This window comes from Engystomops pustulosus, chromosome 1 (assembly GCF_040894005.1).
Source record: "Engystomops pustulosus chromosome 1, aEngPut4.maternal, whole genome shotgun sequence".
In the NCBI taxonomy this organism is placed as follows: domain Eukaryota; kingdom Metazoa; phylum Chordata; class Amphibia; order Anura; family Leptodactylidae; genus Engystomops; species Engystomops pustulosus.
This window is the reverse complement of record NC_092411.1, coordinates 9,781,218-9,807,861: the sequence shown is the minus strand read 5'-3', so window position 1 is coordinate 9,807,861 and position 26,644 is coordinate 9,781,218. Positions and strand designations below refer to the sequence as shown.

Here is a 26,644-nt window from a genome sequence, read left to right as displayed (position 1 = left end):
ACCTGCAGAAGAATAGTGAGTGCAGCTCTGGGGTATAATACAGGATGTAACTCAGGATCAGTACAGGATAAGTAATGTCATGTATGTACACAGTGACTGCACCAGCAGCAAAATAGTGAGTGCAGCTCTCGAGTATAATACAGGATGTAACTCAGGATCAGTACAGGATAAGTAATGTCATGTATGTACACAGTGACTGCACCAGCAGCAGAATAGTGAGTGCAGCTCTGGGGTATAATACAGGATGTAACTCAGGATCAGTACAGGATAAGTAATGTAATGTATGTACACAGTGACTGCACCAGCAGCAGAATAGTGAGTGCAGCTCTGGGGTATAATACAGGATGTAACTCAGGATCAGTACAGGATAAGTAATGTCATGTATGTACACAGTGACTGCACCAGCAGCAGAACAGTGAGTGCAGCTCTGGGATATAATACAGGATGTAACTCAGGATCAGTACATGATAAGTAATGTCATGTATGTACACGGTGACTGCACCAGCAGAATAGTGAGTGCAGCTCTGTGGTATAATACAGGATGTAACTCAGGATCAGTACAGGATAAGTAATGTCATGTATGTACACAGTGACTGCACCAGCAGCAGAATAGTGAGTGCAGCTCTGGAGTATAATACAGGATGTATCTCAGGATCAGTACAGGATAAGTAATGTCATGTATGTACACAGTGACTGCACCAGCAGCAGAATAGTGAGTGCAGCTCTGGGGTATAATACAGGATGTAACTCAGGATCAGTACAGGATAAGTAATGTCATGTATGTACACAGTGACTGCACCAGCAGCAGAATAGTGAGTGCAGCTCTGGAGTATAATACAGGATGTATCTCAGGATCAGTACAGGATAAGTAATGTCATGTATGTACACAGTGACTGCACCAGCAGCAGAATAGTGAGTGCAGCTCTGGAGTATAATACAGGATGTATCTCAGGATCAGTACAGGATAAGTAATGTCATGTATGTACACAGTGACTGCACCAGCAGCAGAATAGTGAGTGCAGCTCTGGGGTATAATACAGGATGTAACTCAGGATCAGTACAGGATAAGTAATGTCATGTATGTACACAGTGACTGCACCAGCAGCAGAATAGTGAGTGCAGCTCTGGAGTATAATACAGGATGTATCTCAGGATCAGTACAGGATAAGTAATGTCATGTATGTACACAGTGACTGCACCAGCAGCAGAATAGTGAGTGCAGCTCTGGGGTATAATACAGGATGTAACTCAGGATCAGTACAGGATAAGTAATGTCATGTATGTACACAGTGACTGCACCAGCAGCAGAATAGTGAGTGCTGCTCTCGAGTATAATACAGGATGTAACTCAGGATCAGTACAAGATAAGTAATGTCATGTATGTACACAGTGACTGCACCAGCAGCAGAATAGTGAGTACAGCTGTGGAGTATAATACAGGATGTAACTCAGGATCAGTACAGGATAAGTAATGTCATGTATGTACACAGTGACTGCACCAGCAGCAGAATAGTGAGTGCAGCTCTGGGGTATAATACAGGATGTAACTCAGGATCAGTACAGGAGAAGTAATGTCATGTATGTACACAGTGACTGCACCAGCAGCAGAATAGTGAGTGCAGCTCTGGAGTATAATACAGGATGTAACTCAGGATCAGTACAGGATAAGTAATGTCATGTATGTACACAGTGACTGCACCAGCAGCAGAATAGTGAGTGCAGCTCTGGGGTACAATACAGGATGTAACTCAGGATCAGTACAGGATAAGTAATGTCATGTATGTACACAGTGACTGCACCAGCAGCAGAATAGTGAGTGCAGCTCTGGGGTCTAATACAGGATGTAACTCAGGATCAGTACAGGAGAAGTAATGTCATGTATGTACACAGTGACTGCACCAGCAGCAGAATAGTGAGTGCAGCTCTGGAGTATAATACAGGATGTAACTCAGGATCAGTACAGGATAAGTAATGTAATGTATGTACACAGTGACTGCACCAGCAGCAGAATAGTGAGTGCAGCTCTGGGGTATAATACAGGATGTAACTCAGGATCAGTACAGGATAAGTAATGTCATGTATGTACACAGTGACTGCACCAGCAGCAGAATAGTGAGTGCAGCTCTGGAGTATAATACAGGATGTATCTCAGGATCAGTACAGGATAAGTAATGTCATGTATGTACACAGTGACTGCACCAGCAGCAGAATAGTGAGTGCAGCTCTGGGGTATAATACAGGATGTAACTCAGGATCAGTACAGGATAAGTAATGTCATGTATGTACACAGTGACTGCACCAGCAGCAGAATAGTGAGTGCAGCTCTGGAGTATAATACAGGATGTAACTCAGGATCAGTACAGGATAAGTAATGTCATGTATGTACACAGTGACTGCACCAGCAGCAGAATAGTGAGTGCAGCTCTGGAGTATAATACAGGATGTAACTCAGGATCAGTACAGGATAAGTAATGTCATGTATGTACACAGTGACTGCACCAGCAGCAGAATAGTGAGTGCAGCTCTGGTGTATAATGCAGGATGTAACTCAGGATCAGTACAGGATAAGTAATGTCATGTATGTACTCAGTGACTGCACCAGCAGCAGAATAGTGAGTGCAGCTCTGGGGTATAATACAGGATGTAACTCAGGATCAGTACAGGATAAGTAATGTCATGTATGTACACAGTGACATATAGATTCAGTTCTACTACTATGAAATACTACAATCCGTTTTGAATTGTGTCTCTTATTAATTATTTGTATGTTTTATAGATTGAGCTCCCAGACCTGGGCGTTCTTTATAAGCTCAGGATTTGGCATGAGAAGAGGAATGCGTTCAGTGGATGGCATTTAAATAAAGTAAGACACCAACTCTTCACCAAGGCTGATGCATTTATATCTCTGTAGCTATATTGCTTTTCTGTTATTTAAAGAGACCCATAATATTCCTTTAAAGGTCCATAAATTCTGGATGCCTGATGCTGCCACTAGGGGGAGCTCACAAAATACAGATTATATTGAACTAAGCAATATATTCATATCCAACCAGCTCCCCCTAGTGGTGGAGTGTATGGTGGGGCAATGGGGGTTTAACCCTCTAATTTGCAAGATTCTCCATCAGCATGTACTAGAGGTGCCCTTCACTCCTACATTTACTATATGATATAAACTCCAATGTACATTATAAGCCAGTGCACCGTGTGTCTGATGATCTGCATCATCGCAGGTGACGCTGCTGAAAACCCTCACCAAAGAAAAATACACCTTCAAATGTGGCCGCTGGCTTGACATGAATGAGGACGACAATGAGATTTTGCGAGAGCTTCCAGCTGAGGGTCCATTGGTGGCGAATGTGTTACCAGGTGAGACTTATGTGATGCAATTCCTGTAGTGGCCTATGGGGGGCACTGCATAAGGCTAGTTGTGTGGGCTCCATTCTAGGACCCCAGGAATGGTGGAGCAGTTAGAGGTTTTCCTGTTGAAACAGCGCCACATGTGACCATGGGTAGTGTATGGTATCGCAACCCAGCTCCATTTATCTCTATGCAGCTTACTTGTAATACCAGCACTAACCATGGTCAGGTGTGGCGCTGTTTTTGGAAGAAAGCAGCCATATTTTACAACCCCTTTAATAAATCCATCGTTGCCAGTGGTTACATTGACTGCAATGTTGTCCAGATGGGTATATAGGGGTCAAAGGGTAAACAATGTATTCGTCTACGTGATCCAAAGTGAGATGATAGCTTTAAACTTAAGGTTTGAAGAATGTGGGTCAGTATCCTTCCCCTCCATCCTGCATACTATCACTCTGTAAGACCCCCCTCAGATATTTGGGGTCCCATGCGATTGAGTGGGACGCATCATTTGCAAATCTGCCCCACATGACCAGGTTACTACCTCTAAGTAGACTTCTGACCCAAGAGTTATGTAACACCCAAGGGATAGACAAAAGATGTGGTCAGAGCACAGGCCAAGGTCAGGGCAGATGTAGTACTGGGGCAGCAGAGGACAGGCCAAGGTTAGGGCAGATGTAGTACTTGGGCAGCAGAGGACAGGCCAAGGTCAGGGCAGATGTAGTACTGGGGCAGCAGAGGACAGGCCAAGGTCAGGGCAGATGTAGTACTGGGGCAGCAGAGGACAGGCTAAGGTCAGGGCAGATGTAGTACTGGGGCAGCAGAGGACAGGCCAAGGTTAGGGCAGTTGTAGTACTGGGGCAGCAGAGGACAGGCCAAGGTCAGGGCAGATGTAGTACTGGGGCAGCAGAGGACAGGCCAAGGTCAGGGCAGATGTAGTACTGGGGCAGCAGAGGACAGGCCAAGGTCAGGGCAGATGTAGTACTGGGGCAGCAGAGGACAGGCCAAGGTCAGGGCAGATGTAGTACTGGGGCAGCAGAGGACAGGCCAAGGTCAGGGCAGATGTAGTACTGGAGCAGCAGAGGACAGGCCAAGGTTAGGGCAGATGCAGTACTGGGGCTGCAGAGGACAGGCCAAGGTCAGGGCAGATGTAGTACTGGGGCAGCAGAGGACAGGCCAAGGTCAGGGCAGATGTAGTACTGGGGCAGCAGAGGACAGGCCAAGGTCAGGGCAGATGTAGTACTGGGGCAGCAGAGGACAGGCCAAGGTCAGGGCAGATGTAGTACTGGGGCAGCAGAGGACAGGTCAAGGTTAGGACAGATGTAGTACTGGGGCAGCAATGGGGCCAGTCAGCGGTCAAGGCAGGTCGGCACATAATGAACCACAATAATAGTGAGATCAGTAAAAAGCAGAAACAGTACAAAATGAGTCTAGAAGATATAAAGAAAATGAAGAGCAAAGGATTGAGCTTCACTTTCTGACTTTCTTTGCAAATTAGTAAGTTGCAGGTGAAGGTCGAGCTTCTAGGTTTTCCGCAGTGAAAGTTGATCGTCGGTGTGAATTACCCGTGGGGTGTCCACCAGCTGTCGCTGCTGAATAATGCAGGACATAGGGCGTCTGGTGTGGTGTAGCCCCATTACTGGGATCCTCATCTAATGGTTGTGCTTGTCCCTGGCAGTGGTGAAGTATCGGGTCACCGTTCACACCGGCAATGTGAGTGGAAGTGGAACTGATGCGAATGTGTTTATCTGCCTCTTTGGAGATCTGGGGGACACCGGAGAACGTTACCTTATCGACTGCAAAAACAATATGAACAAGTTTGAGAAAGGCAATGTAAGTATATGGAACCGGAGCACTGAGGGGGATCATATGTAGCAGGTCTAGGGTCCTGGGGGACATATCATCACAGAGGAGCAGGTAGCATAGTCATGGGGTGCACAAATATTATCCCTACAAGTCTGGAATCACTTCCTACATCTCAGCTTCTTGGGGAATGGAGGATGTGTCCCTTCTGCTGCTTTTAATCTTCGGTTTCAGGACCTTGGGTGGTCCTGAAATGGCTCTTGTGTACATGTGTATTGAGAGCAGGAACAGATGTTCAATAATTTATGGGTGAAGACCTTTTCATTATAATATTTGGTGGGTGGTTTCGGTGGCCATGGGCCCCCTAGAAGACGGCCCTCTAAAAGACTTGGACCTCGGGCTACTGCCCAAACCTCCTATATTATAACCCACTACTGAGCATAGGAGTTGAGAAATAGAATAATGCAATAAAGAGCTGTTCAACATTAACCCCCCCCCCCTCTTATGTCACTTTTTGAAAAAAAATTCACAGTCTGGGAACCTGAGATGTAATGTAGCTTAGATTATAGCCAGATTTCTATATATATATATATATATATCTCTTATGATCATAATAGTATGACTGAAGAGATGATACTTAGTATTACACTCGTAATTCATTGATAATATCTGTACACGTAAGGTAGAAAGGAGGAGCTTATAGAAGTCTATGGGAAGAGGAGAGGGAGGAGGGGGATGCAGCTGCAGGTGGTTGCTGATTTTGGTGGTATTGGTCTCCAGAGCCGAGCTGATAATTGTCCGGCTGTTGTCAGATAATAGTCCTTTAGACTGCAGCAACATGTAGCACCTCAGCCTAGATCAAAGGGTCAGCTAGGCTGGATCAAACTCCAGACAGCTCTGTGACAGCAGCAAAATGTTTTGTAGTGTTGAGTTAGAAGGCGGAAGTCCATGCACACGTCTGCTAGCCGTGAGCTAGCCTCAAAAACAGTAGCCAGCTCACACCCACCATAGACGCGCATTATACATTGACACCGTGCACACCTTGTGTCTCACCACACTGCACCGTAGCCATGCGGCCGCACCGCAAGAGTTGGAGCAGGTCCTATACCTTCCTTGATTTGCAGCACAGCTACTCGGCTCCCTATGGGGAGAGTAGGGATGAGGACTGGTTACCCCTCCCCTCTCCTATGTGTGCGTGTAGCAAAAGACTCATAGAAAACACTTAACCACAACCCCAGAGCTGAGCTTGTATTTATAGACTTTTTCTCAGTCTGGAAGATTCTGGGGTTTGTAGCCAATCGCAGCCTGCTTTACCTCAGGAAAGTTACATTTTACAAGCTCTCCTTATCTTTCCCCATTGTGGATTCTATCAGTGAACGCAGAGTGAATGACGGGTGCAGGAGGCAATGATTCTTATTACTTCTTGTACTGCTTATTATTTAGAAGTCGCCTAAAAGTAACGGTATACTTTCACGATTTTAATGTGACATATTTGGATGGAGCTGGAGTAGAGTTAGTCAATCTACTGTTTGAGCAGCTTGTAGCATTTATAGGTCAGCAATAGAATAGAAGTATGGGTGGCATCCTTAGCGTGAATATCTAGGTGCCATAGTATCTGGTAAGCCGCAGCTGGCTCAACCCTCATCTCTTTTTTGTGTATTGAAGCAGTACCAAGAACCTTCTCTTATCTGTAGGCAGATGAGTTCATCATTGAGGCTGTGACCCTGAAGCAAGTGAGGAGGGTCCGCATTGGGCACGATGGGAAAGGAGGTGGCTGCGGATGGTACTTGGACAAAGTGGTGGTGAAGGAAGAAGGAAAACCCGAGACTGAAGCCATTGAGTTCCCTTGTGACAGGTAGGACACATGGATCAATGAAACACAATGGGGCACATTTACTTACCCGGTCCAGTCCAGCGGCGCGTTCTCTGACGAGGATTCGGGTCTGCCGGGATTCACTAAGGTCCGTGCGCCCGATATCCAGCAGGTGTCGCTGCTGCGCCGAGGTCTGCCGGAGTTCACCTGCTTCTTCCCGGTGCATGTAAGTGCTGATCTTGCAACACAGATTCTTTTTTAAATTCCATGGTTTTTCGGAAGCCGTTGGGTTGTCCCCCGATTTCTGTTGCGTGAAAGCCGATGCCACAAAATCCGATCGTGTGTGCCAAAATCCCGGGGCAGTTCAGGGCAAATCGGAAATCGTCAGGAAACCCGACAAAAGTGCACGATTTGGACCCTTATTAAATGAGCCCCATAGTGTATGCTCATTCTAGGCATTGGAGTCCAGTGGGTGGTCTTACTTATTGATTGACAGCAGCTGTCTCTGTATATTCACTCATAACCACTCACTGCTTTGCTAGATGCATAATCTAACCTGAATATTACAGATTAAACAACTAACTACCAGTATCTACTAATTGGCTCCTGCAAGTGTTGTACTTTTAGATGCAATAAATAATATGATGTGGCGCCACCTTGTGACTGAGATTAGAAGAAAAAATAAACCAATTTAGCTGAAAATTTCAGACAGAAATTTCCACTAAATATCTCATGTCATATTATCATTATATTATTGTATATTCTACGTTTGCTATTTCCTAGAGTAAATAAGGTTAAATGCTGCAAATTCTCATTCCAGATTTAGGCTCCATTCACACTTTCATATGAACAAATGTGAGCTGTGAGCCACAAGTCAGGTGGAGGTGGAGATGGAGGGAATCAGGGCTGCCATAGGGAACTCTGTGGCTGTGTGGCACCTCTACGGTGGCCTTGAGCTAGCTGCCATTTTTGTGGCTAGCTCACGGCCGTCATATATGGACATGTGAATGGAGTCTTAGGAAAAAGTAATCCACAACAGAATATGTGAGAGAGAAAAATTATTGGATATAAATAATCAAATGCACAAACTATGACAAAAAAACCCACCAAATTTGAATAAAGTGAATAGAGGGATCAGATTACAGCAAAGTCTATGGATGTTTCTGCCCCCCCCCCTCCTCCCCTCTCCATAGATTCTTATAGGCATCTGTAATCTGATCCCTCAGGCTGTTGTCTCATCTGATGTTTCTGCCCCGCCTCCTCCCCTCCCCATAGACTCTTATAGGCATCTGTAATCTGATCCCTCAGCCTGTTGTCTCATCTGATGTTTCTGCCCCGCCACCTCCCCTCCCCATAGACTCTTATAGGCATCTGTAATCTGATCCCTCAGCCTGTTGTCTCATCTGATGTTTCTGCCCCGCCTCCTCCCCTCCCCATAGACTCTTATAGGCATCTGTAATCTGATCCCTCAGTCTGTTGTCTCATCTGATGTTTCTGCCCCGCCTCCTCCCCTCTCCATAGACTCTTATAGGCATCTGTAATCTGATCCCTCAGCCTGTTGTCTCATCTGTTTCTGCCCCGCCTCCTCCCCTCCCCATAGACTCTTATAGGCATCTGTAATCTGATCCCTCAGCCTGTTGTCTCATCTGATGTTTCTGCCCCGCCTCCTCCCCTCTTCATAGACTCTTATAGGCATCTGTAATCTGATTCCTCAGCCTGTTGTCTCATCCGATGTTTCTGCCCCGCCTCCTCCCCTCTTCATAGACTCTTATAGGCATCTGTAATCTGATTCCTCAGCCTGTTGTCTCATCCGATGTTTCTGCCCCGCCTCCTCCCCTCTTCATAGACTCTTATAGGCTGCTGTAATCTGATCCCTCAGCCTGTTGTCTCATCCGATGTTTCTGCCCCGCCTCCTCCCCTCTTCATAGACTCTTATAGGCATCTGTAATCTGATCCCTCAGCTTGTTGTCTTTTGTTGCTTGAACCCGAACAGTTATGACTCCTTTTTGGTTTATCATTGCCATATAATGTGATTATGTATTATATATTTCCTGCACAGGTGGTTTGATAGGAATGAAGATGACGGTCACATAATTCGGGAGCTGGTCCCAGCTGGAGACTCTCAGAATCTGAGAAGTAAGTGTCTTCATTATGAAGTTCTAGATTGTGATATCTCAGATGATGACAGTTCCCTTTATAACGTGTCTTCTTCTCCTGTAGCTATCAGTTACCACTTCCACATTAGGACGGGCGATGTTAGCGGCGCCAGCTCTGACTCCAGAGTCTTCGTCAAGTTGTATGGTGAGAAGGGAGACACCAATAAGCAGTTCTTGCTCGTCTCTGACAATGACTTGGCTGACAACTTCGAGAGAGGACGGGTGGACAGCTTTACTATTAACACTATAGACATTGGGAAGGTAAGAGGAAGGTCTCACTATCTCATCTCTATGCAGAAGTAATATTGAATGAATTTAAATATCTGACGGCAACAAGTGCTTTGCTTCATTGTCCCTATGACAACTCTTCTGGTTCTGTTAGCAGTTAGCAGTTCAGCCCTGTAAAGGTTAATAGATAACAGTATTTGATTCCATCACCATCCGTCCTCCTAATTGCTACCGTCATGAGGTTTAAAGTCCTGTAAAGTTTGACACAGAAATATAAAACAATTATTATTATTACTAAAAATGTAATGGCAGATCACAAGGTCAAGCCTTCTTTTTATGATGGTTATGGAAGAACCTCTAATGAATCCTGAGCATAAAATGTGCCTAATGTTTATTCAGGCTCTAAATGAACATGTAGAGAACCTCAGGGGTGGAAGCAGGGGGCGGAGAAATTTTTTAGGCCACGCCTGTGCGGAGCCCGGAACAGATATTACTAAATTCCAAGCAAAGCTGTGTGTGTTTATTTTAAAAAACTTACTTTGCTGTCTCCAGTCTTCCATTTATCCGATTTCAGTGCTAGATAATGGAACCTTTTATATTTCTAGATAAAGCACCCTTACTCAGACATAAAATGATGATTATTATAATTACTCAAAATGTAATGGCAGATAACAAGATCAAGCCTTCATTTTATGATTTATGGTTGAACCTCTTTGACACCAACAGGGACACCAACGGATCTTAAGAATAAAATGTGCATAATGTTGATTCAGGCTCTAAATTAACATGAAGAGAACCTCAGGGGTGGGAAGAAGGGGGAGGAGACTATTTTTATGCCACTCCTCTGCAGAGCCCAGAACAGATATTATTTTAAAATTGCAAGAAATGCTATGTTTTTTTGTTTTTTTTTAAGTTGTATCTTTACTTTTTTGTCTCTACTCTTCCCTTTACTCGCTTTCAGCACTAGATGACGGAACCTTTAATATTCTTGTATATAGCCGCCTTACCCAAATTACCACATATACTATGGACTCCTGATGAGTCCGGAACACAATATAACACTATTGCAGTCCCAGAATGACCATTTCCATTACCAATAAAGAGATTTCCGAAACCCTACAGAACGATTTAAAGAATTAACACCACAGCGCCCCCTGCTGCTCCTCTCTTAAAAGTGCATTTATTTCCCATTAGCGGAATAGCTTACGCTTTTATTGCTTTGTTTTTTATTTGCTCGATTTCCAATAAACTTTAGTGCATTCATTATGTGAATCTGCTCGGAGCTTCCGAGACTTCCAGCTTCAATAACTCTGTTATATTAGCGCATAATAATACGGAGATTGTAATCCATTGATCTCTGTCACGGCTATGTAGGTCATGCTGGGATTTGCGGCCCTACAATGAATTAAATTCTATCGAGTGATAATTAATATCATATTACTTTATTGTTTCTTTCCATCAGATCAATAAGCTGCTCATCGGTCATGACAATGTAGGGATCCGCGCCGGGTGGTTCCTGGCTAACGTGGTGGTAGAAGTCCCGGCACATGGCAAGCAATACATGTTCCCGTGTAACCGCTGGCTCTGTAGGGATGAGTGTGATGGAAAAGTGGAGATCGAAGTGTACGCCAGCGAGGTGATCGACATTGAGAAACGTAAGTTGGGCATGTAGGGATGTCTTGTGGTTCTGGTGAAATCCGGGAATACAAATTAACAGAATTTCTGGAATCTTATCCTGGTTAGAAGGAGGGTCGTTGTAGTACAGGGGAATGGCCACCACCAGTTGAGATGAGTGGACCTGTACTACCGGTCTCATGTCTTCCAATCAGACAGCTTCATGCCCCTAGCAACTAGTCAAGGCTGTGATTGGCCAGGAAGACACCGGGTGGACACATCTGGCCAATCACAGCCATACCTAGTTGCTAGGGGCGTAAAGCTCTGCAGCCTATCAAGAAACACATCCCGATTAGGTGAAGTTGCTCAACGGAGGACATCGAACCTAAAGTTCGGGTCTGCTCATCCATAACCACCAGGATTTCAGGTGTTGCATGACTACAACTCCCAGCATGCTCCATTCACTTTGGTGGACGTTATGAGAACAGCAGATACATTTTACATGCTGGGGGGTTGAAGTTTTACACAGTTTTACACAGCAATAGTCCCTGTGGGATCCATACGAGTGGAGATTGGGTGATCAACCAGCGCTCCATTCACTTGTACTGTGCTATGGCAGTCCCATACAAATGTATAGAGTGCTGGGCAATCATGCGCTCCTCTGCGCCATTCACATGAACCACTTGTGGGATCTCAGCACCCAGGAAGTAAACCCAGGCTGAATGCTTCTGATTAAAGTGGGGCACAAACTTCATAAAATTACTCTGTAATTAATAATTTATGGTGATTTTATTCTGAGTAGTGATTTTCTTGCCTGCCTGCTGCCACCACTAGGGGGAGTGAATGAGCTTACTGCATACAGTTTTATCAAGTGGAGGAATTTATAAAATATTTTTTTCCTTTATAATAAAAAAAATGACTTGCCCACCTAAATTTTTCTAAACTATTTCCCTTTTTAATGTGTAAAGTGTTGGTAGAGCAGGTTGGGAGTGGGAGAATCTCAGGAAAAGACTTCATCAACTACAGATTAGCTACTATAGTTAAAACCAGTTTCCCCATCGTTGTTGCCATTACACCTTTATCTTTCTTTCCAGTTGTGAATTATGAAGTCATAGTGACCACTGGAAATGTGCGGGGGGCCGGCACCAACGCCAACGTCTTCATGCAACTCTATGGAGACCGAGGGAAGACGGAAGAGACTTCCCTAAGAAGCCGCTCCAACGACTTTGAGAGAGGAGCAGTGGACATCTTTAAGGTGCAGGATATTGACTTTGTATCTAGATATTCTGTACATCTCTGTATCCTCAGTACAGTCTATACCCATAGCCGCATCTGCTGATGATACTGAGACTGTTAATTTATATTCCATTCACATGGCTTCCTAATGGGTTTACACTTTCTATTCTTGTTAATATTAATTATGCCTTCAATTATTCTCTCTGTCGAATGTTAAGTTACATAATTAAAAAACAAAAATAGTTGAGTATACTTTATATAATTGCACCCAGTTATGAATATTTCTCTTAGGGCTACGTTTAGGGGGAGTTAAGCTAGGCAGTTGCTTGGGGCCCCTGATTAGTAACAGGGCCCTTAGGCCGCATTCACATATTGCACTTGAATTGTAATTTGAAACGCAACGAATGTGCACTGAGAGCTAAACGCTTGCGTTCGGTATATAGCAACACATGTTTTGCTGGTCAACATAGCGCCAAAATCCCCTGTTAAATGCGACGCAAAACAAAAATCGACGGGAAACCCGGCGAAAATGCGCTCCGCGAACCCTTAGTAAATGAGCCCCTATGTGTTGTTACAATGTGCATTTTGCTTGGTCACTATATAGCGGTATTATATACATGGCAGTATATTGTGAGACTATGTGGTGGTATGATGCTAATACGCTTGGGCTCATTGACGAAGGGTCCGTGGTGCGCATTTACGTCAGGTTTCCCGGGGGGAGGGGGGGGGCGCCGGGCAACCCAACGGATTCAGACAACGTGCAAGATTAACATTTGGAATTATGTTGCACTTACAAGCACGGGGAAGAAGAAGGTGAACTTCGGCGGACCTCGGTGGGGAAGCGACGGATGCAGGAACTTCGGCGCAAGATCTTCATGAATCGCGCCGGACTTCATCCTCGTCGGACCGTCCGAATTGGGAATCGCTACAGGACCAGGTAAGTAAATTTGCCCCAATTAGAGGTGGAGGGCACTACTTTGCCTGTTCTTTATCTAATGGGCCACCATGAGTGAATTACACAGAAGTTAAGAAGAAACATTCTCAAAGTAGTTCTCCAACTAGTAAATTTTCTTATAATTCAAATAGTATTATAATAGCTCTTAACAATATCATGCTGCAACCATTTTGGAGTCTTCCTGTGTGCCTGTTGGTCTCTACTTCCTGTTCCCTTTCAAAAAAGCAGGAAGTGAGTCAGCCAAATACTGAGTGCCATGGTCACTTCCTGTGTAGTTCAAGAAGTAGAGTCCAACAGCGAGGTCCTTTGAATTAGCCATGTCCCATTTAAGAAATATTGTATATGTAACACACAATACATTTTCTGCTTACAGATAGAGGCATTGGACGTCGGGCAGATTCGCAAGCTTAGAATTGGTCATGATGGCACAGGTTTCGGGGATGGTTGGTTTCTTGAAACAGTTGAGATCAAACGTGTTGGAGTTCAGATGATGCCGGTAGCCCAACCCCCAGACAAGAAGAAGAAACCCAACAAGAAGAAAAAATCCAGCAAAGAAGACGACGTGGAGCTGCAGCCGCAGGAAGTGGTGGAGTGCTACAAGTTTGAGTGTAACAGGTGGCTGGCACGAGGGGAAGTAGATGGAGAGGTGGTGGTGGAACTTCTTCCCCAAGATACAGACCTTGAAGGTAAGGGTTAAATAAAGCCCTAAATAAGAACAGAAATTACAGATAGACATAGATATTCTTTGGAATGTGGATTGCGTGGTACTAAGCATTATGGGCATTTTATGATATTAAAGGGGTTGTCCACTTTAAGCATTAATTATGTTTGTGTAATGAAAAGTCATACAATTTTCCAATATGCTATCTGTATAGATTCCTCACAGTTCTCTAGATCTCTGCTTGCTGTCCTTCTATACAAAGCTTCTATGTTTACTTCCAGTTGATAGAAATCTGTGCCTGGTCATGTGATGTCACACAGGTGCATGAGCCGTTATTATCACAGAGAGTAATCAGAGCCGTGTGATGTAACGGCTTGTGCACCTGCATGTCCATCACATGACCATGGACAGATTTCTATCCAGTGAAAGTAAACATAAAAGCTTTCTATAGCAGGGCAGCAAGCAGAGATCTAGAAAACAGGGAGGAATTGTTACAAAAAATACTATACATACAATTAATACTTCTATAAACAATGAATTCAAGACTTCCTGACAAAACACATCTTGTTACCATCCAACATTCATAGTGAAAACTTGAATTTATGAAAAGTCCCACCCCTGAGTAAGAGACTCTTCCCATTTTGTGCATTCTTATCCCTTTCACATTCATGCAACTAGAAAAAAGGCATTCATTTAGAATTTAAGATGTAAAAAATATTGTTACATCTTGACTTTGACCATTTTTCCAAATTTGAAAGGGAGAAAAGCCCCACCCTGAGTATGAGACCACTCCCCACTCCCCATACATATTTCTTATAACTGAGGTCTCTGTTTCTCTTGTATACAGTACATATGGTCATCCTACTTAGTATCATCCCTGAATATATAGGGGGTCATTTACTAAGGGCCCGAATCGGGTCTTTCCGGCGGGTTATGCAAATTTTTCCGTTTTGCGCCGATTTTTCCTGTATTGTCCCGGGATTTTGGCGCCGGCATGCGCGCGTACGAAAACCCGACGGATTCGGAAAAACCGCCGCATTTTTAAAAAGTGTCACTTGACACACACTTACCTGCACCCAGGACGGCTTGGTGAAGTTCAGTGCATTTTGATGAACTTCAGTGCAGCAGCGACACCTGGTGGACGTCGGAGGAACTACCTTAGTGAATCCCAGCAGAACCCGAATCCTCCACAAAGAACGCCCGGCTGGATCGCGAATGGACCGGGTAAGTAAATCTGCCCCATAGTGTCAAAACTTCGAAAGCTTCAAAATTTAGTTTAATTATTTAATTGTATTTTCCAGAAAACACTTATGAAATCCATGTATTTACCGGAACTATGTGGGGCGCTGGAACTGATGCCAATGTGTTTGTCACCATTTATGGGGAGGTTGGGGACACCGGTGAACGACATCTGAAAAAGTCCAACCACCTGAATAAGTTTGAGAAGGGGCAGGTACTGTCTTTGGTTGTTTGGAGCCATCACTTAGGTATCGTGTATTGGATGATGGACACGTTGTAAGAATCATCTTTATCAAGTCTGGGTTTGATGACCCAGCTATCGGGTTAAAATCTGCCTTGAATTTGTATGAATTTCCCATCCTTGTGTAATTTTCATCCTATCTTCTACACTTTCTGTTGGGGAGAATAATGGACCAGGAGAATAATGAATGAATAATCTTTCCTCAGCCCAAGTACAAACCTAGCATAGAGATAGACCATGTAGCCACCCTCCTGCCATTGAAGAGAGATAATCGAGTCACTTTTGTAACTAGGGGGCAAGGACATAGATTCTCCTCCCCTGAGGAACAACACTATTATGAAACAAGAAACTGGGGAGAACTGGCCATGGACGGATCATCTCTTGAGAGACAAAGCCTAATTTCTTAATGGTTTAGGGTCCCCTGTTTTGTTTTGTAAAGGGGCAGCCTTAAAGGAGACCTACCATTTGATTTGATGCAGTATGAAGCAGACATACCTTGAGAATGCTGTAGCTACACTGATGCAGGATCATATTTTGGTTAATCCCTGAACTTAGTGGTTTTGCTAAAAAAGCAATCATACCATTCAGGTATAGACTGGATGGGACAGACACGGGAGCTTGCATTTGCAAATGGCTGCTAAGTGAAGCATGACTAGTCAAGCACTAATGAATCTGAGCTGAATGACTTATACACAGCAGCTGGGGGATGGTGCAGCAATTGATTATTCTGTCTGGCAGGAAGAGAAGTGCAGGAGATGATGATGCAATCAGAGAGAAACTCTCCTGCTATGAGAAGCGGGAAAGCAAGCTCCAGAGCAGATATAGAAGCCACAGAGCTTCATTATCATAATGTTATATCTGTTTTATCAGCAAAACCACTCAGCTCAGGGATTAACCAAGATCTGATCCTGCATCAGTGTAGCTACAGCATTCTCAGGGTATGTTTGCTTCATAATGCATCACATCACATGGTAGGTTTCCTTTAAGGAGACAACATATTTAATGAAAAATACGGTGATAACAAGTTGCATCATCAAACAACATTTTCTCAATTATTGTGCTTTTTAAATTTCTTGCAGGAAGATGTTTTCACCATCAGCGCCATTGAGTTGGGAGAACTGAAAAAGCTGCGAATCCGTCACGATAACTCGGGGGCAAATGCTGCCTGGTTCCTAGACCGAGTGGAGATTGTAGAGATGAAAGATGAAACAAAGTGAGTATTTCTTATTACAGATAATGAGGCTTCTCAAGCCTGAGGGATGGATCTGCGGTGGACACTGGTCAATTAAACCGAGATCAAACCACAGCGTGTATCAAGTCTTTGGACATTTTGAACGTCAATTTGAATCCATTAATGGCAGCGAACGTCTACTGTAAGCACATTTTATAAAGCTCTCTATGCAGAGTAGAGGTACTGGCCAAAAGGCATCACACCTAGGTTATATCTCAAGCTCTGATGTCTATAGGGGTATACCCACATAGGATACCAATACTATAGGAAGCTCCTTCTATCTGGTCGGGGGTCTCGGTTGGTGACTTGCCCTCTATTTGTCTGATAACCCTGTCTTCTCCACTTTGTCCATGTAGATACTTTTTCCCATGCCAAAGATGGTTGGCAGTAGATGAAGATGATGGTCAGATTTCTAGAATGTTGGTTCCGGTAAATGAGGCATTTATGAAGAAAGACGACGACGGAGAGGAGCAGTCTCTCGCGACGCTGGGATTGGAACAGAAAGGTTTGTGTGGTCTTCTCATATCCTGAAATCTGCCAACCCACGTTCCAGATCCATCTCTCTGCTCTGCTCACCATGCTGGTCCTTGTCTTCTGTGCTGTAGGGAGGAACCACCGACCCATGTCAATCAGTGGTCTCAGCGCCTTACCAATGAGATTGGTTCGGTCATAGGCTACAGATATCCCAAAATTGCCACCTGAACACCCTTGATGGAAGGGTAGTGCTGGAAAGGCAGGAAAGATCTTATGAGGTCTTCTCATTTTTGATCTTTGAGCTTATACAAGACCTGTCCAAAACTAGAAAACATGGCTGCTTTTGGCCAAAAACAATTAGCCACAGGTTGTGTTTTGCATTGTCAATCACACCCCAACCTGCGGACAGGTGTGGCCAGTGTTGGACTGGCCCACCAGAGTACCAGATGATCCTCCGGTGGGCCCAGGCTCTAAACCAGTAGAGGTGCAGAAGAATACAACTTAATTTGGAGCCTGTTTTCCAGAAATGGATGGAGGGTGGGCCTCCAGCAGAGTCTATCTGGTGGGCCCAAGGAGCCCCAGTCCCACACTGGGTGTGGCACTGCTTTTATCAGCCGTGTTTTTTTCTAGCCATCAGCTTCTTCCACACTTGTTTATGCCTCAGTTTAAAGTTTGAGTGTTCCTTTATATCCTCCTTCATTACTATCCCGTTACCCGGATTCACCACGTTCATCGTTTCAGTCTTGCGATTTCCATGTATTTTAATGACACTGTCACCATCTCAGCAGCCACACTCTCTCCCCAGACTCCAATTTACAGCAGTAACATATGGCGTGTGATCTGACTACAGCTCTGAGGGGACTCGCGTTGATATCTTTATGTTTCACGCCGAGTCTGTAACTACAAGTCTGAGGCATCTGGTGCAATGGCCTCACCCACGTGTACCTTTTATATAGGATCTGGTGTTAATATGTTAGTAAATCACATTCTAACAAGAATTCTATCAATGGACAATGATTATTCGAGAAGACTGCCCAACTGGTGGGGCGTCCCTGGTGATAGATATATGTGGAGTCATAGGGGGGATTGATCGCAACTTGTAGGCCTGACTAATAGCCGACCAACTGCAACAAAGTCACAATTCCTGGCAGAGAGCCAAGAATTGTGACTAATTCCTCCTCTACGCCACCTATGCAGGGAGGGGACAGTGCAGAGCTGTGGAGTGGCCTGGTGCGCCAGCAAATGATGGGGCCCCACCTCACACTTCAGATTTATCAAGAGACTGTGGTGAGGAACAGGAACGTCCCCTCATGTCACTCCACACCTGTAGCTCGGAATAGAAACTATTTCGATAAATCTGCCCCAGGTGGTAGAAAAGTAAAAAGAAAGATCAATATGAAATAGATATTGTTATTTTTTTCAGCCAAATCCACCACATACACCGTACGGGTGAAGACTGGAGACAAGAAGAACGCCGGCACCGACGCCAATGTGTTCATCGTACTGTTTGGAGAGAAGGACGACACTGGTACGCAGCTCCCATACCCTCAGCTTCACGTCCTGTATCTCTGTATGACTGTGCTCCTGAGTATAAATGGGAGGGTTAGGGCTCAGTCACCCCAGCCATGACCCGGGAGCCGCTCTATCCAGTCCCGACTCCGTGCATCTGGGGCTTCCTTAGAACTCTAGATTAGATACAATTGTAGCAGATCTTCAGCTGTAACAAGTATTAGGTCTGTAGATTCTTCCACTACTGCTGCAGCCAGGGCAACTGCAGGGTGACTTGTATAACCTACACCTCATGTCTCCCTCTTAGGTTTTATGAATCTCAAAGCGTCTAAAACCAACAAGAACAAATTTGAAAGGGGAAAAATTGATGTGTTCACTGTGGAGGCCGTGGATATTGGGCCCCTCAAGAAAATAAAGATTGGCCATGACAACAAAGGTGTGAAATATATGTATTTATTATATCTCATATCTATCTATTTATTATATCTGTTTGTCTGTCCGTCTATCTATCTCCTATCTAGCTCCTATCTAGCTCCTATCTATCTCCAGATTAAGGTTGGTGGGGGCCCCTGGGTGCAAAATCTGGTGGGGGCCCCCATTGAATGGGGAACAGAAATCGCTATACACAGGCCCCCAGCATTAACTATATACAGCTCCCAGTATACACAATATACAGCCCCCCAGTATACACAATATACAGCCCCCCAGTATTCTCTATATACAGCCCCCCAGTATTCACTATATACAGCCCTCCAGTATTCACTATATACAGCCCCCCAGTATTCACTATATACAGCCCTCCAGTATTCACTGTATGCACCCCCAGCATTAACTATATACAGTCCCCCTATAACAGCTAACTATATACAGTCCCCTATTATAACTATACACCCCCCCATAATAATTATATGCACAACACCTCCTATAATAACTAACTATATACAGTTCCCCTATTATAACTATATACACAACACCTGCTATAATAGTGAACTATATACACCCCCATAATAACTATATATAGTCCAAGGTAAAAAAATTAAAATGTACTTCACCTTCCTCCGTTCCCCCAGTGCGTGCCGTCCTCCTCTTCTTCCCTCGCGGATAGATGGCGGTGCAGCCTTCTGAGCTTAACACGGATAGTTAAATGGCAGATCAGGGAACTTATTGCTCCCTGGCTCTGCCATAGGCTTAAGTCGGGCATGACCATGTCTGGTAGTTACGGCCTGGTCAGCCCAGACCCACAGTGGGCGCATCTCCCACATTTGGTGGAGGCCTCTTTAACATCTTGCCGACCGAGGACGAACTATATCGTCCTCGCACCGCAAGGGGTGTATGGAGAGAGCTCATGAGCTGAGCTCTCTCCATACACAGCGGGTGATCTATCTATCTATCTATCTATCTATCTATCTATCTATATCATATCTATCTCCTATCTATCTATCTATCTATCTATCTATCTATCTCCTATCTATCTATCTATCTATCTATCTCCTATCTATCTATCTATCTATCTATCTCCTATCTATCTATCTATCTATCTCCTATCTATCTATCTATCTATCTATCTATATCATATCTATCTATCTATCTATCTCCTATCTATCTATCTATCTATATCATATCTATCTATCTATCTATCTCCTATCTATCTATCTATCTATCTATCTATCTCCTATCTCATATCTATCTATCTATCTATCTATCTATCTCCTATCTCATATCTATCTATCTATCTCCTATCTATCTCCTATCTATCTATCTATCTATCTCCTATCTATCTATCTATCTATCTATCTCATATCTATCTCCTATCTATTTCCTATCTATCTCATATCTATCTCCTATCTATTTCCTATCTATCTCATATCTATCTATCTATCTATCTCCTATCTATCTATCTATCTCCTATCTATCTATCTATCTATCTATCTATCTATTTATCTCATATCTATCTATCTATCTCCTATCTATCTCCTATCTATCTATCTATCTATCTATCTATTTATCTCCTATCTATCTATCTATCCATCTATCTCATATCTATCTATCTATCTCCTATCTATCTATCTATCTAATATCTATCTATCTATCTATCTAATATCTATCTATCTATCTATCTATCTATCTATCTATCTCATATCTATCTATCTATATCATATCTATCTATCTATCTATCTATCTATCTATCTATCTATCTCCTATCTATCTATCTATCTATCTATCTATCTATCTATCTATCTATCTCATATCTATCTATCTATCTCCTATCTATCTATCCATCCATCCATCTATCTATCTCCTATCTATCTATCTCATATCTATCTATCTATCTATCTCATATCTATCTATCTCATATCTATCTATCTCCTATCTATCTATCTATCTATCTATCTATCTATCTATCTATCTATCTCATATCTATCTATCTATCTATCTATCTATCTATCTATCTATCTATCTCATATCTATCTATCTCCTATCTATCTATCTATCTATCTATCTATCTCCTATCTATCTATCTATCTATCTATCTATCTATCTCATATCTATCTATCTATCTATCTATCTATCCATCTATCTATCTCCTATCTATCTATCTATCTATCTATCTCCTATCTATCTATCTATCCATCTATCTATCTCCTATCTATCTATCTATCTATCTATCTATCTATCTATCTCATATCTATCTATCTATCTATCTATCTATCTATCTACCTATCTCATATCTATCTATCTCCTATCTATCTATCTATCTATCTATCTATCTATCTATCTATCTATCTATCTATATATCTCATATCTATCTATCTATCTATCTATCTATCTCCTATCTCATATCTATCTATCTATCTATCTCCTATCTCATATCTATCTATCTATCTCCTATCTATCTATCTATCTATCTATCTATCTATCTATCTATCTCCTATCTATCTATCTATCTATCTATCTCCTATCTATCTATCTATCTATCTCATATCTATCTCCTATCTATTTCCTATCTATCTCATATCTATCTCCTATCTATTTCCTATCTATCTCATATCTATCTATCTATCTCCTATCTATCTATCTCCTATCTATCTATCTCCTATCTATCTATTTCATATTTATCTATCTATCTATCTATCTATCTATCTATCTCATATCTATCTATCTATCTATCTATCTATCTATCTCATATCTATCTATCTATCTATCTATTTATCTCCTATCTACCTATCTATCCATCTATCTATCTCATATCTATCTATCTATCTATCTATCTATCTATCTATTTATCTCCTATCTACCTATCTATCCATCTATCTATCTCATATCTATCTATCTATCTCCTATCTATCTATCTATCTATCTATCTAATATCTATCTATCTATCTATCTATCTCCTATCTATCTATCTATCTATCTATCTATCTCATATCTATCTATCTATCTATCTCCTATCTATCTATCCATCCATCCATCTATCTATCTATCTATCTCATATCTATCTATCTATCTATCCATCTATCTATCTCCTATCTATCTATCTATCTATCTATCTATCTATCTATCTATCTCATATCTATCTATCTATCTATCTCATATCTATCTATCTCCTATCTATCTATCTATCTATCTATCTATCTATCTATCTCATATCTATCTATCTCCTATCTATCTATCTCCTATCTATCTATCTATCTATCTATCTATCTATCTATCTCATATCTATCTATCTTTCTATCTATCTCATATCTATCTATCTCCTATCTATCTATCTATCTCCTATCTATCTATCTCATATCTATCTATCTATCTCTCTATCTATCTATCCATCCATCCATCTATCTCCTATCTATCTATCTATCTATCTATCTATCTATCTATCTATCTATCTATCTATCTATCTATCTTTTCTCCTCCTGTAGTGTGAGGTAATGTATTCCTGCTGGTTATTTCAGGTGATGTATGACGTCTGGGTGCTCCGGGCCCGGGTCCCATTTATCACTTATATTAATGGTGGTATTGAGTGTCTGCCTGGGGCGGGGGAGGACGCAGCGTCCTGCCGGCTCCTCAGACCTTGTCTTGGCTGGGTTTGTCCTGTTGGGTTTGGCTGAGGACATTGGGATCGGAGTCCTCTGACCTCTGTGTTACTTCTTCTTCCAGGAAGCTCAGCCGGGTGGTTCCTCGACTGGGTGGAAGTCGATGCCCCGTCACTTGGACAACGCTTAAAATTTCCGTGTGGGCGATGGTTGGACAAAACAGAAGATGATGGAGCCATCGAGAGATACTTGTTTCCTTCAGAACTTCAGACAGAACAGTATACACCTTGTACGTAGAGCTCTGTACGCATCTGTACGAGCTCTGACCTTGTAGAACATCTTTGTTATCTCAATATTGGGAGAATACAGAAGTACAGTGACATTTCTCCTCTTCATGGTGGATACTTTATCACTAATATCCCCCATGGAGAGACAGGGAAGCCATTACCATTACCAGTGATAGACCCACTGTCATCCCCGGATCAGACACCCCAAGCCTATTCATGAAGGTGACATCTGTGGATAGCAAAGTCACTAAAAATTTTTAAAAAACTTTTAGAAATCTTTTGAAATACCATACTGTCTATAGGTACTCTGTGACATAGGTGAAAGTACTGTCTATAGGTACTCTGTGACATAGGTGAAAGTACTGTCTATGGGCACTATGCCTCATAGGTGACAATACTGTCTATGTGTGACATATAGAAGTCTTACATATCATGGACATTGTGTGACACAGGAAATCAAATTGTCCTTTGACATCATATGAGGGAGGGCATACATGCACACCCAGGTGGGTTGCACTGTCTTTGCGCACCATGTGAGGGGGTCACACTGTCTTTGGGCACCATGTGAGGGGGTCACACTGTCGTTGGGCACCATGTGAGGGGGGTCACACTGTCGTTGGGCACAATGTGAGGGGGTCACACTGTCTTTGGGCACCATGTGAGGGGGCTACACTGTCTTTGGGCACCATGTGAGGGGGTCACACTGTCTTTGGGCACCATGTGAGGGGGTCACACTGTCTTTGTACACCATGTGAGGGGGTCACACTGTCTTTGGGCACCATGTGAGGGGGTCACACTGTCTTTGGGCACCATGTGAGGGGGTCACACTGTCTTTGGGCACCATGTGAGGGGGTCACACTGTCTTTGGGCACCATGTGAGGGGGTCACACTGTCTTTGGGCACAATGTGAGGGGGTCACACTGTCTTTAGGCACCATGTGAGGGTGCCACACTGTCTTTGGGCACCATGTGAGGGGGTCACACTGTCTTTGGGCACCATGTGAGGGGGTCACACTGTCTTTGGGCACCATGTGAGGGGGTCACACTGTCTTTGGGCACCATGTGAGGGGTTCCCACTGTCGTTGGGCACCATGTGAGGGGGTCACACTGTCTTTGGGCACCATGTGAGGGGGTCACACTGTCTTTGGGCACCATGTGAGGGGGTCACACTGTCTTTGGGCACCATGTGAGGGGGTCACACTGTCTTTGGGCACCATGTGAGGGGGTCACACTGTCTTTGGGCACCATGTGAGGGGTCACACTGTCTTTGGGCACCATGTGAGGGGGTCACACTGTCTTTGGGCACCATGTGAGGGGGTCACACTGTCTTTGGGCACCATGTGAGGGGGTCACACTGTCTTTGGGCACCATGTGAGGGGGCCACACTGTCTTTGGGCACCATGTGATGTCCGTCCATACATAAGTAAGTACATGTATAAATAAAGTGACGTTCCCGGGATTCCTCGGCAGCAGATGTCTGTAATGTTAGTGCTGACTCTTTGCTGATAATAACGCTCCGCCTTTGTGTTTGTGTCTCTCTAGTTGTTCCCTATGAGATTACGGTTTACACAAGCGACATATTTGGCGCGGGGACGGATGCTGATGTCTTCATCGTTCTCTATGGCAGAGACGGGGTCTGCACTCAGCAGAAATCCCTGTGTGTAAACAAGCGGGAGCGCCGGATGTACTTCGAGAGGAATTCTGTGGACCAGTTCATTGTGGAGGTAACGGACCTACTGTACTGTATACACAGAAACTACGGTGTGAATAACAACTACATCCTCATATTACATTTCTGTGCTGTCTATCCCATGATGCTTCAGAACAGCATCACATGGGCGGGTAGAGACTGTACAATCTGTGCCTGCTGGGGAGACAGTGTGATAATCCTTCTCTATCCATCATGGAGGCTGCAGTATTATCTTCATTCCGATTTTTATCAGTCCCTGTGATGGGAGCCTATGGGACAATCATTCCTCCCATGGGGAACTTGCGGACCTGTCGATAGGGGATAAATGTGGATTATGGGAAGACCCCTTTAAGAAAAGAGTCACAATATTAATTTGATGTCGCTGTTCCCCCCTCCCCCTCATTGCCAGTATAAGATGTTTCTCAGTAGTGTCCGACCACCTTCACTCAGCTGAGCTCATGCAGGATTACTCATCCGGTGACACTTCCCTTCCGGATGTGAAAAGTGGGGAGTCAATATAAGAGTCAATATTTCATGCACAGCCGAGCCGGCTCATTCGCCCTGTTGTCATTAGTGTCACATACAGACGTCCCGTTCTCATCTCCTCTTGTAAATATTTGACTCTCTGCAGTGGGAATATTTATACCCAACGTCAAGAATTTGAGGAATCCCAAGTTAAAGGCAATGTGGTGCCAGTAACTGGAAGCTTGTGTCTGAAAATGAGACCAGGAGTCTCCGCGTCTTCCCCAGGATCTTACCATTTGTCCTATTACAGTATCACTTACCTTTGACAAAACTTCTCTTGTGCTGCACCTATTGAGTAGAATGCAATACCCTGGGCTATCAATTCCCATCATATCATTTGCTTTGGTATAAAGTAAAATATGGGCATGAACGCTGTAAAAAATATATTAAATGATATTATATTTTACACCACAAATAACATAGTTTTTTATATCCACATGATGTCTGCAAAATGGCCAAACCAGCTCTGCTACATCTGCATGCAGAACTTACAAGTCCAGTAATTGCAGATCTGGGTGATGGGTGCATTGTTCTTCCTCTATCAGGTGGAGATCCGGTACAGCACTGAAAATAGGCGACTGATGTAGCAGAACACGTGCAACCTACTATGGGCGCAATCAGGGGGTGAGGACCAGAGGGTCTGACTTAGTAGTAGCTTTGCGGCAATTGTCACGGTAGCTTGGTCCTAAACTAGGACTCATCCACCCCTCTCTAGACCAGGTAGAAGCAAGAGGAGGGGGAGGCATGGTAGATAATCCCCTGGAGGCACTCCCAGTGTATATTGATGATCAATGCTTGGGAGAAGGGAAGCCATTGATGTTAGCGGCAGGGCAGGCGTGGACATCAGAGAAACTGAAGTAAAGTGGTAAAAACTTCCTTAAAAGTTCCCTTAATAGCAAACAGTCTAAGCAGTAGCATGTAACAGGCTGGCAACGGTTTCTCCTGTGGCTAGCATATCTTACAATTGGCTGGCTTTTTGTGAAGACAATAGTCGAATAGTTGCAGGAACGATTGAAGTACCTCAGACCTATTAGACTCGACTAGACTGACTTTGTCTTCTTTGGAGCCTGTTTGGCTCTGCTGCATCAGCAGCTCAGCAATCTGTGTGTAGTCAGCATGCTCTATTTCTCCAGACTCACCCAGAGCTCCTGAACAGGTCTACTTTACTACCTGTGAGGTGCCAGCCAATGACAAGCCTGGATTACACGGGAAAGATACTCAATTGTTTCACTTAAGGTGTACAGAACACATAAACAGACTCTTGTGTTACACAGTGGTCACATAGAAAGGAGCTGCACCCATGTATACCTCACCCCCCCTAATTACAGCCATGAGTTACATAAGCCTTGTAACTTGAAACTTCTGAACCTGAGTTGCTGATAACCTCAGTGGATTCATCGGTCCCACTGGGTCCATTTAGTATTGAGGGCGGGGTGTGGATTTGTAATGGCCGAACTCTAGGACATTACACACACGCTTACGCCTTGTATGCCTGACACCATCCGGTAGTTTCTCTTTGTCCACCGCCCACCCCAAAGTCTACTTCCCCCTCCACATTCCTCCAGTCCGCGTCCCATTGACTTCTGTTCACATTT

General features: G+C 43.7%; 1 protein-coding gene across 2 annotated transcripts in view; it reads left to right on the top strand.

The window, feature by feature from the left end:
- The window catches only part of LOXHD1 (lipoxygenase homology PLAT domains 1), a 176,822-nt gene that overhangs the window by 119,984 nt on the left and 30,194 nt on the right, over positions 1-26,644 (top strand). For both annotated transcript variants that reach the window (XM_072132870.1, XM_072132875.1), the window contains 16 exons: positions 2,777-2,863; positions 3,231-3,366; positions 5,036-5,190; positions 6,855-7,015; positions 9,033-9,109; positions 9,194-9,390; positions 10,820-11,012; positions 12,066-12,226; positions 13,536-13,848; positions 15,125-15,276; positions 16,383-16,516; positions 16,891-17,039; positions 18,432-18,536; positions 18,825-18,953; positions 22,673-22,837; positions 24,377-24,558. In XM_072132870.1, coding sequence (XP_071988971.1) covers positions 2,777-2,863; positions 3,231-3,366; positions 5,036-5,190; positions 6,855-7,015; positions 9,033-9,109; positions 9,194-9,390; positions 10,820-11,012; positions 12,066-12,226; positions 13,536-13,848; positions 15,125-15,276; positions 16,383-16,516; positions 16,891-17,039; positions 18,432-18,536; positions 18,825-18,953; positions 22,673-22,837; positions 24,377-24,558 — 2,496 coding nt within the window. The remainder of the gene's footprint in view (positions 1-2,776; positions 2,864-3,230; positions 3,367-5,035; positions 5,191-6,854; positions 7,016-9,032; positions 9,110-9,193; positions 9,391-10,819; positions 11,013-12,065; positions 12,227-13,535; positions 13,849-15,124; positions 15,277-16,382; positions 16,517-16,890; positions 17,040-18,431; positions 18,537-18,824; positions 18,954-22,672; positions 22,838-24,376; positions 24,559-26,644) is intronic.